General features: G+C 34.2%; 1 protein-coding gene across 6 annotated transcripts in view; it reads left to right on the forward strand.

Annotated features, from left to right (window-relative positions):
- The window catches only part of Pcmtd1 (protein-L-isoaspartate (D-aspartate) O-methyltransferase domain containing 1), a 76,390-nt gene that overhangs the window by 32,671 nt on the left and 25,203 nt on the right, over positions 1 to 18,516 (forward strand). For 3 of the 6 annotated variants that reach the window (XM_026394394.2, XM_077800494.1, XM_077800493.1), the window contains exon 2: positions 5,589 to 6,019. The exons of 2 other annotated variants lie outside the window; for them this stretch is intronic. In XM_026394394.2, coding sequence (XP_026250179.2) covers positions 5,713 to 6,019 — 307 coding nt within the window. In that variant the 5' untranslated portion in view covers positions 5,589 to 5,712. Of the gene's footprint in view, positions 1 to 5,588; positions 6,020 to 18,516 lie in introns of those variants that run through there. One more of the 6 variants, XM_077800496.1, reaches the window with a different exon arrangement.

Consider the following 18,516-nt stretch of genomic DNA (forward strand, 5'->3'; position numbering starts at 1 on the left):
GGGCTGCATCCACGCCTTTTGGAAAATGGAGCCATTTTTGGGTTTGAAACCAGGAGCAGAATGCTAGGATTAGTTTATAAAGCACCCCTCTAATTTAAAGGCTTTCAGGGGTTTCCATTGTTTGCAGGAGGAAGTTTAGCTCAATGTACATGGCCTGCCTGTCTACCTGACTCCTTTTTATTAGACTTGATATGTACTACTTTATATCTATGTACTTTATAGCTCTGCTGTACTGTTTGTAGCGTCTTGAGTGGGTGTGTTGCTTCTTGTCTCATTGTCTTTTCACATGCTGTTTCTGCATAACTGAATGCCTTTCTTTCCCTTGTGCCTTTTGTGCTTACCAATGGTTCATTTTCTCTAGCAACATCTTCCAATCCTTCTGTTCTCACCCCCAACATACCTAGATTAGGTACTCTATAATACTCTTGTATAACTTCATCATAGCTCTTCACTTTTATAATTGTTAATTCCAGTTCTCCAGATGCAGTCTGGAGTCCTTTGGTTTCCACAAGATCCTTTAAGATCTCTGAGAGGTCAAGTACTGGATTTTCTACTGTAATATCTAAAAACACCTTATGTTTTGAAAAATCAGGATAAAAGCATATTACTCAAAACCTATAACCAGTATAACACAAAGAAGTAGCAATATTAATGACATTCTTACCACAGCTAAATCTCTACTTGCATTTGCGCTTAGTATCATAGTCAATATTCACAGTCATAAACCTTAATATCTTCCTTCATCAAGATTTAGACTCTGGTCGCTAATTTGTTTCATGTAAATATACGACTTATCAGAATTTAAAAGTCCAAACCTGGATGTATCTTTTTCATTAATCTGCTGGGGAAAAATGTATTAGCACTTTCTCATTTACATCCACAGCTTCCCCAGATCACTTGATGCCAAAGTGTATGATTACAGCTTTTTGCTTAAAGTCTACATAAATTGCTAAGGGTATCTCTTTAGTATGAAGACTCTTAATACTTCCTGATCATTTTAAAGTATAAACATGTAGTATGAGCCACACTTTCTCATTATGGTCAGTTATTACCCATATTAAGTGGATGAGCTAATTTACATCAAAGAAATAAGCATTTTAGATTGTAAAGGAGTTCCTCTTACCTTCCAGAGATACCTTCCAAGACTCTTGAGAGGAATACCTAAAACCTTGGGCAGTGTTGCACCCTGTAATTAAGAATCTCTAAACTGAAAATCTGAAATTGAAAATGCTCCAAAATCTGAAGTTTTTTGAGTGTGAATATAATGCCATAGTGGAAAATCCCACACTTTACGTGATGGGTCTTAGTTAAAAGGTAACTAAAAATACTGTATAAAATTACATGCATATAGTGTATGTAAAGCATAAATGAATGTTTATGTGTTGATATATTCAAACTTGGGTCTCGTTAATGAGGTATTTCATTATGCATATGCAAAGTATTCCAAAATCTGAAACATGGTTCCAGGTATTTCTAATAAGAATTCTCTACTTGTATCTGCTAATTTTTTTCCTGTATATGTATACCTATGATACACTTTATAAGTTAGGTGTAGTAAGAGATTAATAATAATAAGTAATAATACATTGAAACAAGTATAACAGTGTACTGTAAAGTTATGTGAATATGGCCTTTTTGTTAAGATATTTGTACTATACTCTTGTGATGTGAGGTGATATATGTAAAGGATGAGATGCAGTGAGGTGAATAACAAAGGCTTTGTTACATAGCCTTATGATAACTAAGATGGTTACTAAGTGACTAATGAAGGTAACATATAGAGTGTAGATGTACTAGAGAAAGCGATTATTCACTTCCTGGGTGGGATGGAGCTGGACAGCATGAGATTTCATCATGTTATGATGAAAAACCATGTTGTGAAAACATGGAAAGTGTTCATTTGTTTACTTTTGCATTTAATGTTTTCAGACCATTGTTGAGTAGGTAGCTGAAATCAGGGAAAATGAAACCAGAAATCAGGGAAAATGAAACCACAGTTGCAGGGGGACTACTGTATTTTCAGTTTCAGGAAACTTTTCTCATTGATTCCCTCTTGGATATTCTCTCAGCTTTCTGTTCAGATTTGCTTATTTGCCTTTTCCTACTAGACTATAGAGAAAGGAGTCTGGCATATCAAGTTTTACACTCTTGTACTGCTTCTTATTATGTAATGTTTTTTCCTAAGTACTTGGTTTTAGGCATGTTGCTGTAGATCTGAATGAAACAGGTCTTTTAGACACAGGTTATATCACACTTGATGTATCTCTTAAAATGGAAATGGAATTGCTCCTCACCAATATCTCAATCTGATTGACTCTTTTGCCTATAGTAGATATTCTGTTCTGTTTTTTTTTTCCCCCCCTTACTGGGGTTTTAACCTAGGGATGCTTTACCATTGAACTACTCCCCCACTCCCACCCCCACCCCCCACCTCTTTTTTTTTTGGTTTGTTTTGGGACAGGGTCTCACAATGCTGCTTAGGGCCTTTCTAAATTGCTGAGGCTGGTCTCCAACTTGAGATCCAGCTTCATTTATAGGCATGTGTCACTTGTGCCTGGCTAGTAGATAATCTTCAAAGTGAACTCGTAGGTCTGTAAGAGATCATGAGCATGGAGTTGTGTGTAAATTTTTTCATTTGTTCATATTTTAATAGGGAGAGAGTCAGTTAATTTGGTGAGACTGTCAAAAGGTTTCATTCCAGAACAACACTCTCAAAAAAAAAAAAAAACAAACCAAAACAAAACAAAATAAAAAATAAAAACAGAACCTGAAAACAACAAAAAACAAAAATCACTGGCCTACCAGATCTGTTCCAGTGCTGATAAAAGGCCAAACTGTAGGTAATTTCTCAATCATCATTTGCTCTCTTGATTCAGTCAGTACCAGCTATTTCCTTAGTCTACAGTTCCCTTACTTCTTTAAATGTTCATGCAGTGTATGCTTTTAAGGAAGCTTTTCTTGATCTCTGGTTATAGGTCCCACTTTGGCTTCCTGTGCTTTATAGCACTCCACCCCTTTACATAAGTGATTTCAAGTGAAAGTGACATGTGATGCTTTCTTTGTAGGCTTATTGTAATTTTTAAGTGAGATAATATGCAGGTAATGTTTAGAATAGTGTCTGTTAGTAAGTGGTGGTAGTTTTTGTTTGATTACTTTTGCCTCTATTTCACCAAGATTGTAAGGTGTGTAATAAAGACAACATTTACTTATTTTGCTATGATATTTTTGAACAGAATGACGTTCAGGCGGAACTAAGAAGGGTCAGATTCTTAAGCTCTTGGAATCAAAGTGGGGAAAATAATTTTTCAAACTAATAAATTGTGCCATTTGTAGTATTAGAACTGTATGTTAATTGTCTGTGTAATCAGAATTACTCATCCCAGCCCTATTTTGTATGTATTTGGAAACAGAGTCTCACTGAGTTGTGTAGCATCTCGCCATTGCTGAGGCTGCTTTTGAAATCATCATCCTCCTGCCTCAGCCTCCCAAGCTGCTGGGATTACAGGCCTGTGCCACCATGCCCATCTCAGAATTACTCTTTAAAGTCATTTGGCAAGTGCTACACTGGGTATACACAGAACTGTCTCCTAGTCTAGTGTAGCCATTTTATTTTCACTTAAAGAGTTATCAGATGAAAGAATTGACTTGTGCTCAGAGGCCATGTCACTTAAAAAAACTTGAAATCCTAGAGTTGCTCTTAGCAACTCTGGGTACTTCAGCTATAAAAAAAGGTTGTTGAAACAATGACATGTTGAAGGAATAGTGGATTAACATCTCTTCATTGCATTAAGTACTGCAAAATGTACTCATTGGCAAAGGAGAGTATGATAAGCCCTTGTCGCTTTAAAATTGTTATTTTGAGGTTGGAGGTAGGGAGTGGAGCCATCCAACTTTTTAAAATTGAGCTTGAATAAGTTAAATTTAAATGAAATGTGAGTTTAGTGTTTCCTCTTCCTAGAAAGTTCTTTTTAACACGTTTTTCCCCATTTCTTTTTTTGTGTGTTATCTTTTTAAAAATTCTAATTTGTTATATATGATAGCAGAATGCATTTCAATTCATAGTACACGTGTACAGCACAATTTTCATATGGTTTTAGTTTCCCCATTTCTCTTATTGGTGCATTATAGTTGTACATAAGGGTGTGGTTTGTTATATGTTTATACATGCACACAATATCACACTGTCATTTGGTCTATATCATTCCCCAATATTTCCCCTTTCACATTCTTCCTTCCTCACCCCTGGCCCTTTCCTCTGTTCTAATGGTTTCTCTTCTATTCTCATGAGATTCCTCCTTACACCTTTCTTTTCCTTTTTTCTTTGTACCTTCCACATATGAGAGAAACATGACCCTTGACTTTCTGAGTTTGGCTTATTTTGCTTAACATAATGTTCTCAAGTTTCATCCATTTTTCTCTAGATGATATTAAACCATTTTTCTTTATGACTAAATAAAACTCCATTGTGCATATATACCACATTGTCTTTATTTTGAAAAGTTTTTAAGGAGATTGTAGGAAAGAACAAAGGGAACACAGGCAAAGTTAGTGTACTGACAGGCTCACTCAAGGCTCTGGTTTTCTTATCTAAAGCCAAGAGTAAGGATGTAACCTTGCCAGAGTTGACTGTTATAACTCTTGTTTTGGCCATGAATATTTCATTTCTTACTTTCCTTCTCTCTTGATTATTCAAAATTAATACATGAATTTAACTATTAATGGTATAAGGTTAAATAGTATATTCAGTGTTATTTATTGAAATTTATTAGTTTATCAAGGTCCACTTACGTTTCCACTTAAAATGCTCAGCTTTATCTGTTAAAGATGTTTATTGTGTGTATTGTTTGTATATAGTAGGGATGTATATATAACATTTGTTTTAATGCTTAGACAAAGTTGTTAGTAAAGTTTGTGGTCTAATTGTTTATTACAACAAGGTTTACTGAACAAAGCACTGTCTTTGTGTGTATACACACAAACGTGTGAGTCTGACTTTATTTGCATTTTAATATTCATTGTTTATGTAATATATTATTTTAAATTCATGTAGTACATTTTGCAGTTACTCTTTCAGCTCAGGAATTTTAAATCGGTCAACTAACCACTTAATAAACCAGGATCACTATACCAAAGAGAAGCCATGTGGTTTAGTGTTTAAGAGCATGGTTTCTGAATCTTAAAGATTCAGAACTAAGGCTTGGCAGTGTCCAGATCAGCACTATACAGTGTGGCAGCCATTGGCCACATGTAGCTATTAAACACTTGAAATATAGCTAGGTTGAGTAATTGAATTTTACATTGCTTTTAATTGAGATGTAGATAGGTAATTGTGACTAGTGGCTACTATAATGGGCCATAGTACTAGTGACTTCTTTTTCCCCCTTTTTCGTTGTACGATGATACATAAGCCACCTTTTGTGGTTTTGTAAGAATTAAGAAAAAATAGTATACTTAAGACACTTAACATTATGCCTGGAGAAGAATATATTCCTGAAAAACGGTAGTTAATTATAATGGCATGTATTTAATAAAATGGAGTTATTTTCCTCTTGAATAGTAACTTATTTGTTTTTATTCTTTCCTTCTAGGATCAGTTTATTTTTGGAAATCAAGTGCAGTATTAAAAAGAAAACAAACCACACTACATTATTGGAAACCATTTCTACTGATCTTATTACATTTTTAAATTTATGATTTGATTTGAATATTATCATGGGAGGAGCTGTGAGTGCTGGGGAAGATAATGATGACTTAATTGATAACCTTAAAGAAGCTCAGTATATCCGTACTGAAAGAGTGGAGCAAGCCTTCAGAGCAATTGATCGTGGAGATTACTATTTGGAAGGCTACAGAGACAATGCTTACAAAGACTTAGCCTGGAAGCATGGAAACATACACTTGTCAGCACCTTGCATTTATTCTGAAGTTATGGAAGCATTGAAACTTCAACCAGGATTATCTTTTCTTAACCTGGGAAGTGGAACCGGATATTTAAGTACAATGGTGGGCTTAATTTTAGGTAATTTTATTTTTGTAAAATTCTATTTTAAAAAAGTAAGTTGATTTTGTAGTACTGTTGGTAATTTCCAGACTTTGTAACTTTGTATACAGTGTGTTGGAATCTGTGTACTCAAAGTAGTTATCTTCTTTACTCAAATTTGGAAACTTAAAGTAGTAGTAATCTTGTCACACCTAGCCCTGACCCAGGTAGTTTTTGCACAAATCTAGACTTCTGATAGATCTTGGAACTATTCTCCAACTCTTAGTCATTGTACTTAAAATTGAGCAGTTGGTAGGCAAAAAACTCAAGAATTATTTAGTATACTTCAGGTAAGGTGTTATGTTTACTGGCTTATGAATCTCATTTTAAATGGAAAGAGAATTATGTTAGTTTTTTGTTGGAGACACAGGAGTATGTGTGATATGGAGGGTGTGGCACTGGTGCACCAAAACTAGAGACTGAAGAAAAACACAGAAAAGGATGTGTTCACTAAAATCTTATCAAACTTACTCCATGTTTGTTGTGCCAGGCATTGTTTCTGGTGTGATATAGCGGTGATCAAAAGGGACAAAGATTTCTGCTCTCAAGGAGCATACTGGGAGTTTTAGATGAGTGCTAGACATTGTTAAGGCACTATACATGTAGCAATTCACTCAGTATTCCTGATAGTCCTTGTAAGTACATACTGTTATACAGATGAGTAAAGTGAGGCACAAACAGGTCAAAAAACTACTTGAAGTCTCTGTTAAAGTGGAATACAGGTGGGAAGAGCATGGATGGAGGAAATTCTGCTACAGAGACATTGTGTTAGATGGAGGATGAACTTGAAGTTTAGTGAGTCATTTAGAATAGCCATCACTTTTATCAAAACATTAAGGTAGAAACATAAAGGCACATATCACTTTTGCTATTGTGGGGAGAGATTAGGAAGTGTAAACATCCCTATTTAGCATGATAGGTGTGATAATTGAGGTGTATGCTCAAGTTATAGGAATGAGACTGGTGTAAAATTCATTCTAAAGTGATCAGGCATCATGGAAAGGTTTTAAATAGAGAATGATGTATCCTGTAGTAGGGTGACTGTCCCAGTGTGGAACTGGAGTCACATTTTGTCACTTTTAAGGCATTTTTTTGGGTCTGAAATCCCCCTTTCCTATACACTAACTCCTCTTTTAGTCATGGAATCTGTGAGCTAGTTCATTAAAATAGGTGAGGGAGTACTTTCATTTCTCACCTGGTATAGGTTTTTTTTTTTTTTTCTTTTTTCTTTTTGGCACTGGTGCACTTAATCACTTAGCCACATCCCCAGCCCTTTTAATATTTTATTTTGAGACAGGGTCTTGTTAAGTTGCTTAGGGCCTCACTAAGTTCTTGAGGCTGGCCTTGAACTTGTGATCCTCCTTTCTCAGCCTCCTGAGAGCTAGGATTATAGGCATGAGCCACAGCACCTTGCTGGGTTAATTTTTTTTTTATGATTAGTGTTATTTTATTCTTGCAAAGATAGATGAAATTACAGAGAATTTGGTATCAGATGATATACTGTAGTCATAAAATGAAAAATACAGATAACTTTAAAAAATAAATAAAAAAAGCATTATTGAAGTAATTGAAACAGACACCCTCAGTAAAGGAAGATCTTGGTTCAAGATTCAAATGATATAGATATCTCTCAGAGAAATCCTTTAACTTAACAAAATGTAAAATAATTCTACAAATTTCCAGACAATAATTTAAAATTGTAAAGTGATTGAATGTAGTAAAAGTACTCTAAAATTACAAAAGCCAATGCCCATTTAGTGACTGGGTTAATTCTTGATGTTTAATTACTGCTCAAGAAGGTAGCAAACAAAAGAGAAATTTAGACTTTTATATTTAAATTTGATGGTCTTCCTCATTCTGAGATGAATTTTTTAGCTGGTTGAAACTTCCACATGTCTATCACTTTCATCACCAGAATATCTGGGGTTTATGACAGTCTCCGAAACAAAAGGAAAGTAGTGGGAGTGAGTAAGGAGAGCTGCTACTGTTAAAAATGAAAGTTGCTGACCTTAACCAGTACGTTTCTTGCTCTGGCAACTTTCCAGCTCAAGTTCAGTCCTCATAGCGTGTCTAGGCAGCCTCAGAATGCATGTTTATCCTGTCTTTGACTTCTCCAGTGCCTGCCAATTGGCTCCTGCTGAGTAAGGTCAGTCTAGCCAAAGGAAGGTTAGCAGATGTGTGCGTCATAATTAGCAATCTTGCTAGCAATGAGGTCTCCTCCTTAGACTCCTTGCTTAGTCCAGTCTCCAAGACATAAGATTCCTGTGGTCAGATGCCCTTGTAGGCAGAACTCAGACTTTATTGTCTTGTCTTTTAATTCATAACCAGAGGGTATTGTGGAAGGAAGTAGACAGCTTGGGTAGATGATCTACAGTGTGCTAGGTATTTTCCTCCTGTTATAAGGCTAGAGGGAGTCATGGATCTGTAGTTGGATATATATGATCATGACTTCTGGATACTACTCCAAGATCTTTTTGTGTGTGATCCTGCATAGTGAAAACCTAGATTTAATATTCTCCTTTTGATAGAACTATTCATTTAGTGGGAAAGATTATAGTTTACTTTGATTAAGCTTCTAAGGAAACTTAATCTTTTATCCCCTTGTCCCTCACCCATTAGCATTTCATGTTTTTTTTAAGTCAAAGAAGGGGAGGGAACATATTCATAAAAATCACTTAGAACTAGGTCCAAAGAAGGATGCAGTGCACACTGTATTATCTGAGTATAGTGAATCAGATTTGGCACCTTTGCTTCACAGTGACCTTATTAACAGACATTTTCTCCTTAACAAGTAACTATAGCACCATGCTTTCAGCGTTTTTTGGTCTCTCAGTCCCAAGATATGGGTGATAGGATCCATAGGCAAATGGGTCCTACCTGAGGAACCACAACATACTACATACTTTGGAAGAAACCCGGCTGAAGCAGGGAGAGCAGGGCATTTGTGGTTTGGTAACACTATTAGGGAAGATGTCTCCTGGGGAGTTCCCACTTCACTTCAGAGACACACATGTAGAGGATCGGCTGTAATCGCCTCTTGTTGTTTATAAGGGGAAGTTTGTTTTTTCTGCAGGAAATTTCTTATGAATAAAGTACGCTTGATGCAGTTATCCATAAATTTAATTTTTCCCTGTACGTGGAGAATGGATCACTTGAACTAGAGTTTCTCATTGAGGCATCTTCTTGCTTTTCAAACTGAAGATAAATTTTTTGTGTTTTGCTCAATTTTCCTTGAGGGTCTTCCCAGGACTAAGAATTTTTATAGTGAATTGAGTTATTTAATTGATTCTCTTCTCAGTACTGTCTTTTCATCCTTTCTTAAGGAATTCTACTGAAAAACCGAGTGCAGGAAAAGAGGCCTTCTTGTACTGTACTTTACCTCTGCTAATCAGGATTCAATTGAATAATAGAATTATGAAGGCAAGTTATTATAATCTCTTCTGATTCAGGATTATATGGTTCTTCTGTGTTTGGTTTCTTTTTGCTTAGGGATTCATTCCCATTTTTCTTATATAATCCATAATATAATTCTTTAAAAAACCTTATATATATATATATATATGACATGCGCTACAACATTCATTCCTAAATTCATTTTTAAAGATCAAATAGTTGACAAGCAGGATGTATCTTGTCAGCTTGTATAGATACTTGCAACAGCTGAATTGTCCAAAAGGGCTGATTAGTTAAGCTCTATGCTGCCATCCTGTTTGGTTTCCCTATTCTATTTTTTTTTTTTTTAACCACAGGACCATTAAATAGTCCTTAATCATCTAACCTTTATTACCTTTGACCTCAGGTACTCATGCTTTCTTATCTTCATGTATATGCATGCTCAGACTCCCTTTTATCTCCCTCTCTGTTTAATAAGGTATGATTTACATATCATAAAGTTTACATTTATTGTATGTGCACAATTCAGTGATTTTTGACAGGTACCTACAAAGTTCCTGTAAACATTATCACAGTCCAATAAGAAAACACTTCTGTTATGCCAAAAAAACCCCATGCCTAAGTGATGTACTCCTGACTCTACTCCAGCCCATGGCAACCACATGTATACTTTCTGTCTCCATATATCGGCATCTTAAGAACCTTTCATATACATGGCATCATAAAATAATGTGGTCTTTTGCATCAGGGTTCTTTCACTTGGCTGTATTTTCAAGTTTTGTACATGTTGTAGCTTGTATGAATTATGGCAGGAAATATTTTTATAGCAGGAAATGTTCTGATGAATAGATTTACCACATTATGTTTATCCAGGCATCAGTCAATGAATAGTTCAATTACTAGTTTTTGGCTGTTAGAAATGATGTTGCTATGAACATTCAGGTGTATATCATTGTTCTCTTTCAATTGGCTGGTTTCTTAGGAGCGGAATTACTGGACTATATAGTAAGTTTATTTAACTTTTTAAGAAATAGATAAACTTCTTTCTGTAATGGTTGCACTGTTTATATTCCCACCAAAGTTGTATGATTGTATGAGGTTCCAGTTTCTAAATATTCTCACTGATAAACGCTGTCCCCCCCCCCCACTAGCCCACAGTGATGGGAATTGAACCTGTGACTTTTATGTGCTAAGTACACAATACCACTGAGCTACATCTCCAGCCCTGTTATTTATAAATAGCCATAAATGGATGTGAATTGTTATCTCATTTAGTTACAGTATGCCACAAGTCTAATTAATGATGTAGAGCATCAATTTATATGCTTTTTGGTATTGGGAATTGAACCCAGTGGCTTATTTTTTTGTTTTGTTTTTTTATTTTTTTAATTAATTTTTTTTTACTAATTGCTTTTATTTTTTAAATACATTACAGCAGTTATTTTTTATTTTGAGACAGGCCTCTAACTTGTGATCCTTTTTTATTTTGAGGCTGGCCTCTTACTTGTGATCCTCTTGACTTATCCTTCCAAGTTGCTGAGATTACTGGTGTGTGCCACTGTGCCTACGTCATTTTAATTGGGTTCTTATTATTGAGTTGTAGGTATTCTCTATGTGTTTTGAATGTAAGCCTTTATTAGAAATATGATTTTCAAAGCTTTTTGTAATTGACAAGGCTTTTTAAACACTTCTTTTAAAGTGTTTAGGTTCCCAGTTCTTGGCAAGATAAAACACATTCTGCAGGTTTCAGGGTTCCTTCTAAGGTAAATAGTATTTTCTAAATTGAACTAAACCTCAGTTTTTCCTCTGCTCTCTCCCCTCCCCCCTTTTTTTCTTTTAAGATTTTGTCTTTTTAGGAATTACAGTCTTTTCTTGAAATATGACTTGTTTTGTCCTCTGTGAGCAAAATTATTTTGAAGCAATGTTTTCTTTAAGGCTAATCACATAAAATTCACTATTGAAACTATTTCTCAGTTCCAGTTAGGCTTCAATGTATCTTTTTTTTTTTTTTTTTTAAGTCCTTATATCTTGTGTTGAGTTCCTACCATTATTCTATTTTTTTAGGACTTTTTTTTTTCCCCTTCTGACTTTTATTGATTGTGGAGTAGAAATAGATCATTATTGTCAACCATCTCCTTCATTGCTGTCACCTCTAAAAATCAATACTTAGGTGATCTCATTTATGGCTAATATTACTGCTTATCATAGAGCAACAAATAGTACTAAAAATAACGAATATTAGGAAGTAATACAAGTTTAAGAAATTTTGCAGTGTCCATAGTAATTTCTTCTGGCTATATTTTCTTTATACTATTAGAAGCCATGAGAAAATTCCTTTCATTTGAAAAAGTATTTTAGATGGCTCTCTGAGCATCTTGTGTTTATCTTTAGGGATTAAGCTTTTCCCAGCCTAGATCATCTATATAGCAAATGCAGTCAATTCTTATTATTATTTGCAGATTCAGTCTTGGAGAATTTGTCTATTTGTTAAAAATTATTTATAATCCCCAAGTCAATACAGCACTTACACAATTATTTGCAGGTTTATGTAGAGTAGCAAAAAACTTGAATTACTTGCTGTATGTTTTCCTAAGGGGTAGGACAAGCCTTAGCTCTCTCTGCCTTTGTGTCTCAGCTGTTACCCAGAAATAAGCAAAGGATGGTGACCCTAGGAGCCAGGACAGTGAAAGAATTTCTGCACTGGAGACAATTGACAAGGCTTGAAACCCAAATCTGATGCCAGTTCCTGGGACTTGTTTTCATTTTTGTACAGTAAGAAAAACAGACCACCAGGTTGGATTTTTAAGATTTGATATTGTAATTTATTTGAGATATATCTGTATGTGTACTACATATTTTCCCTATAAATAGTGGTTCAGTGTTTGCTAGTCAGTATTTGTTGGCTTTATAGAACATTACTACAAATAATGAGAATTGGCTGTATATTACTTTCAGACAATTATTAAACTTTTCTGAACTTTGTTTCCTTATGTGTTAATCAATTTGTGAATCTGTCTTTCAGTATAGGAACTGGCACCTATGGAATTATCTTATTTCTGTGATAGAGTCTAACCTAGGCCTGGTTGGATGTTGGTCAGAATGCTTCAGAGCCAGAGATTGATCCATTGTTAGCAGGGTGGCTTAGCCTTTTTATTGGAGTTTTTGATCCTCTCTGGAACCTGCCTTTGCATTTGTTAGGGTTTAGCTCTGGCAGGGTCAGCCCATGGGCCCTCCCACTCCCTTGGCCTTCAAGGATTTTTTCCTTGGATTTAAAATTTCCTTGTGTTGCCTTTGTAAATGGTTTCTTTGTCCTTTTTTGGAATCTATTTTGGCTTTGGTCTGCAGTAAAGAATGGATCTTTCTTTTGTCTTCAAGTAATCTCTGCATGCGGAGGAGTCACAGATTTCTAGCCCCAAGGTGTGTCTGCTAAGCTCTGGAACTGGGTCTTTTGAGCTGTACTCAAATCTGAATACTTAAGTGGGCAGAATGCCTACATCATATTTCTTCTTAAGTGGGCACAAGACTTCTTTGAGCCTATTCTCAAGTCAATTCTTTTACTGTCATCTACACAAGACAAAAATTTGAATACACTCTGTTTCTTGGTGAAAGTATTTTTTCTCCTTTCAAATTCCTCAAGGCAGAAACTTGAATGTCAGTTCTCTTTGTTTAATTTTATTCGTGCTCATTTGCAGGGCTCACAAATCCAAAATAATCAACAAGAATACTTTGTAATATTTTCCTTCTCTCTCTTCCTTTCTTCCATCTTATCTAGTTGCCTCCCCAGTTCTATAGTAACTTTATAAAGCCCCAAGGACACCTTGATTTTTCATAATACACATTGGATGTTTATAGTGATGGTAGTTGGCATAAAGTCAGAAGAAAAATTTTTTAGGAATAGAAGAAAAATGTTAATTATATTCTATAAGGTTATCCAACAGATTAATAACTATATATATATATATATATATATATATATATATATATATATATATAATTTTTTTTTTTTTTTTGGTACTGGGGATTGCACTCAACCACTGAGCAACAGCTCTATTTTGTATTTTTATTTAGAGGCAGTATCTCATTGAGTTGCTTAGTGCCTTGCCATTGCTGAGGCTGGCTTTGAACTCATGATCTTCCTGTCTCAGCCTCCTGAGTTGCTGGGATTACAGGCGTGTGCTGCTGTGCCTGGCTAATAAATTAATTTAAAATGTATTTATCGCTAAGATTTATGTTTGTGGAATGCCTTATTCCCTCGTATCAGATATAATACTGTTGGCATACAGTGCTTTTAATATACATACTATTTTGCCATTATGCTTTATTTAAGAAATCAAAGCATGAAGAATAAGCCTTTAATGCTTTGTTTATAGTGTTTGCCTCCATCTTAGTTGCAAACCTTTTGATTTTTGCCGCAGTCCGGCTGCAGCAAAATAGCCGGGGGTGACGAACAACTTGTGTACCTTGATACAGCAGGAGTAGGAGCCGTTTATTGTAGGACAACAGAGGTATTTATACATTCCACACAGCTTATCTTAATTAGCATAAATTAGATACAGCAGTCAACCAATAAGAAATCTCCACACTTAATGGCTCGCTGGCGGGCTGGGGATGTGGCTCAAGCGGTAGCGCGCTCGCCTGGCATGCGTGCGGCCCGGGTTCGATCCTCAGCACCACATACCAACAAAGATGTTGTGTCCGCCGAGAACTAAAAAAAAAAAAAAAAATATTAAAAAATTCTCTCTCTCTCTCTCTCTCTCTCTCTCTCCTCTCACTCTCTCTCCTCTCTCTTGAAAAAAAAAAAAAAAAAAAATGGCTCGCTGGCGTCACTTCACAAACCACTCCCCCTGGCATTTTGCCAGGCGCCATCCAGACTTGTTTACAGACTCTAATATTTCCCTGGCAAAATGCCAGGCGCCATCCTGACTTGTTTACAAACTCTAACAGATTTTTGTGACCATAGCTAAATTTACCTATTTTCTTCATGTTTTAGAGAAACATTTATTATTCTAGACCCTGTGCCAGCTTCAGAGGATACAGCAGTGCATAAGATATATCCCTTAACCATTAAATTGTATGCGATGTTTAAGACCTAGTAATAGAATATAGTGTTGCTCTATTGGCTGTTCTTCATTTAGTTCTGTAAATATTTATTGAGCATTTTTATAAATCAATCATATTCTGGCCCTGGATATCTTTAGGTACTTTAGAGATAAATATTCAGTGAAATAAAAGAGCCAATGAAAATGATTTCTGGGAAAAATGAGATATGAAGCTGTTTATCTTAGCTTTTTAAACGACATTATATTAAAATTGAACGGATTTTATTTCAGTTTCCTGAATCTGCTTTGGTGGAAACTTAATCTTGATTGTAATGTTCCAGTATACATATGAGATCTAGTCATGGTTACATTTGTATTTGAATATATTAGCCCTTTGAGTAGAAATATGTAAATGAACTGTCTGTTCTTGTTACTTTTGACATATGAAACATAAATTTACCTAGGGCCTTTGGTCCATTTTCAGTAACTCCTTAAAATCAATGTTTTCAATCTGGTATAAACATGTTTAAAAGGAACTAGTACTTGGATATCCATGGACAGAGAGAAGCCTGAGGTTTGGAACATATTTCTGGTAAGTTCTGGGACTTGTTTCCTACTCCTATAGAGCAGAGAACAAGTCTCTAATCCTGTTAGCATCAGAGTAGTTAAGAGGGTAGTAAAAGTTAATGATGTTCGTCTTAATGTTCTTTTTTCAGTATTACACAGAAACCACAAGAAACATTTCAGCAAGTGTTATTGCATTAGAACAATTAATCATGTTAATTATATAGTTAATTAGATGTTAAATATCTAATAACTGAATCTTTTGCTGATTCTGTTTTCTCCCCTTTCCTGTATCTACCTTTGGACTATTTTGTGTCTGCATTATACTTCATGGAAAGAATGAAACCTACTCTTGTCCACATTTTACTTGTTACTATCTCAGAATATTTCTAGTTACTTATAAAATTATTTATAAAAAGTATTTAGTTACTATTAATAAAGTGTCATTGTAATTTAATGAAAGATTTTTACACATACATTTTCATCTCATTGACTTTTTTACCAGTTTCATAGAAACCAAATAACTGATTCACCTACTCCCCCTTGTGGTAAATATTTAGAGTTAGCCAAAATGCTGTTACTTGTAGTTATTAACTATCAATACTGGTTTTACCAATGAGAACTGAAATTTAAATAATTTAAAACACATTTTAAGGCTCATTTAGATTGGGCTTTTTATGATAATTAGGTTGTGGTTCATGCTGAATGCTGTTTACATGTTAGAATTAGGTGCATGCGCCTATCTGGAGTAGGATGCAGGCATTTACAGTTTGAATCTGTCTTTTAAATTTAATTTATAATTAAAGTAGATATGTAAGTAGATTACATAATTCTCAGGTTATTCTGATATGCAGTCAGGGTTGAGAACGACTTGTGTAAGTTATGATCTTCTATAATTCTGTATGGAAGAATGTGCATCATAGTGTCTAACAATAGTTTGTCATCTGTCTTGTACTTTCTAGTATATGAAGCACTTTGACATAATCTATACAGTCTTCCCAAGGATCCCTTTTGTTTAGTAACAACCAGTCTTCAGATAGTAACTAACTAGTTTTAGATTGTATAGTAGTTAAAAGGGAGAACCAGGATTAGTAATCCAGATATCTTGACCTTAAATCCTGCCTTTCTCACCTTATCACAGTCTGCATCTGAACTGATAAATCTTGAATTATTTCATCTTTAGAGTTATTTTCTGGTTATGTTTTAGGGAGTACTTTTTGCCTGTGACTGTGTTCTATGAATCAGCTTTATACGAAATACTTAACAGTGTGGTGACTTCATACAAACAGTGTAAAGCTCCTAGTGGGGGTTTCCTTGATCTCTGTCAGAGATCATACTGAGTTGTCAAACTATTGGACATCATGTGAGATTAGATCATATAGATGTAAATAAGAATATAGACAATTTATGCCTAAACTTAATATATATTGACTTTTATGAGATATAAGCTTTGGTTATTGACTAATTGAATAAATAAGCTAGATTAGATGGAATTCCTACCAAAGAAGTCATCTACATCTTATATTAGAATTTTATTATTTATCATTGCTCATAATAAATAAGCTTTTGTCAGCCTTGATCATTTCTAATATTATAGGATACATAAATATTTCTTATTTGTTTTAATAAACTGTTTAATGTTTAGCTGTTAAAGATAATAGTCAACCATTAGCATTTTCCTTTTTAAAATGTTAGAGAAACTAAGACTTATTATTTCATAGACTTTTCTATGAAGTTATATTCAATGTAATGAATATAAATAACATTGGAATCTATTGAATACAAAGTCAAATTTATACCTCATCTGGCTTGTTTTATACATTATCTTGAGTACTGTTTCATTTTTTCTTTTGATTGACAATTTGTACCTTTCTATTATATAAATACGAAAGTATTATTTGTTCATTTTATTAGAACATTTATGGTCTTATTTTTTCATTCTTTCACTAGCCCATTGTTTATTGAAAATCCTATTGCATATGATTAAAGCACACTAACAACAAAACCATGTAATGTTGAAAATGTTCCTTTTACCCTAGACCTTTCAATCCTCTTTCTCAAAAGCAGTTATAAATGTTTTTTTTTGTTGTTGTTGTTGTTTGTTTGTTTTCTGTCTCATATTTTCTGGTTGTTCTACTTAATAGAGATGTCAAATGTAGGTTGTAATATTCAACATCACACTACAGTTTTATGGTAACATTTTATGTGTTCTAGTTGTATATCAATTTCTAAATAAATATTGTGACATTGCTATTTAAACTCTGCTTTTTAAAAATGATTTTTGTATTTTAAATTTATTTTCAATATATTAATGATTTCAGATTATTAGGTAATGATAATTAAAGATATGGCTCCATGTAGCTTTAAAATTAAGAAATCCCATCCATTAAAAAAATGGTGTTTTTTAATTCTAGCTTTTTTTTTTTTTAAACAAATGGTATTTAAGCTAGATTTTGACAGTATATTCTACATGTATATTTTCATTGTTATTGAAATTATTTTTATCATTATTAACCATCTTGTGTTAAGGCGATATGAAAAACAAGTTATGTGAATAAACATTAAGAAATTAAACTTTAAGCCTTAATTCTGAGAGTTGCCACTTTGTTTTTAGACAGTAAACAGATAGCAGAACAGAGACCAGTGACATCTGTGACGATAGCCTGTCTAGTTCTTTTGACCTAGAACTCTGAAATTTAGACTCCATCTGTTAATAAGGCAATGTGGAATATGGAATGAAAGCCTTGATTTTTCAGATTCTTAGCCCTTTTGATACTTGAACTTACTTGTGCATTGTGCCTTATAGGAAACAAAATGCCAGCGATTTCAACCTTTTAAATTGATTTCTTAACTCTATAGTTCTGATCTTTTTTAAAAATATATATAAAATTGGCTAACTAGTATAACTAGATTCTTAATGGACAATGAAAATATGTCTCTGTTAACATTTTACATTCAGTGGATTATCTTTAAAGGGTAAATGAGTTATTAGAGTCATTTTACAAAACAGTATTTTCTATACTGTATTCATTTTTTTTTTAAGAGAGTGAGAGAGGAGAGAGAGAGAGAGAGAGAGAGAGAATTTTTAATATTTATTTTTTAGTTCTCGGCGGACACAACATCTTTGGTATGTGGTGCTGAGGATCGAACCCGGGCCGCACGCATGCCAGGCGAGCGCGCTACCGCTTGAGCCACATCCCCAGCCCTATACTGTATTCATATTGTGAAAGTAATTATAATTTGAGCTTTTTTTAAAATGAGGAAAACTGTTTTTTCCTAACATTCTATGTTTTGATCTCTATGAAAATTCAAGTTCTCAAAACATTCAGATCCAATGTTAAGTTTTGTATGTACTTTTCTAAGTTTAATTGGACACTTTTTTAAAATGAAATTTTGTTTTCCTCAGTTTGTCTATAATAATAGTAAGGAATTATATCAGGTCTTGAAATGATTTTGCACTTATGTTTTAGTTTCTGGATA

The sequence above is a fragment of the Urocitellus parryii genome, chromosome 7 (assembly GCF_045843805.1).
Source record: "Urocitellus parryii isolate mUroPar1 chromosome 7, mUroPar1.hap1, whole genome shotgun sequence".
Classification (NCBI taxonomy): domain Eukaryota; kingdom Metazoa; phylum Chordata; class Mammalia; order Rodentia; family Sciuridae; genus Urocitellus; species Urocitellus parryii.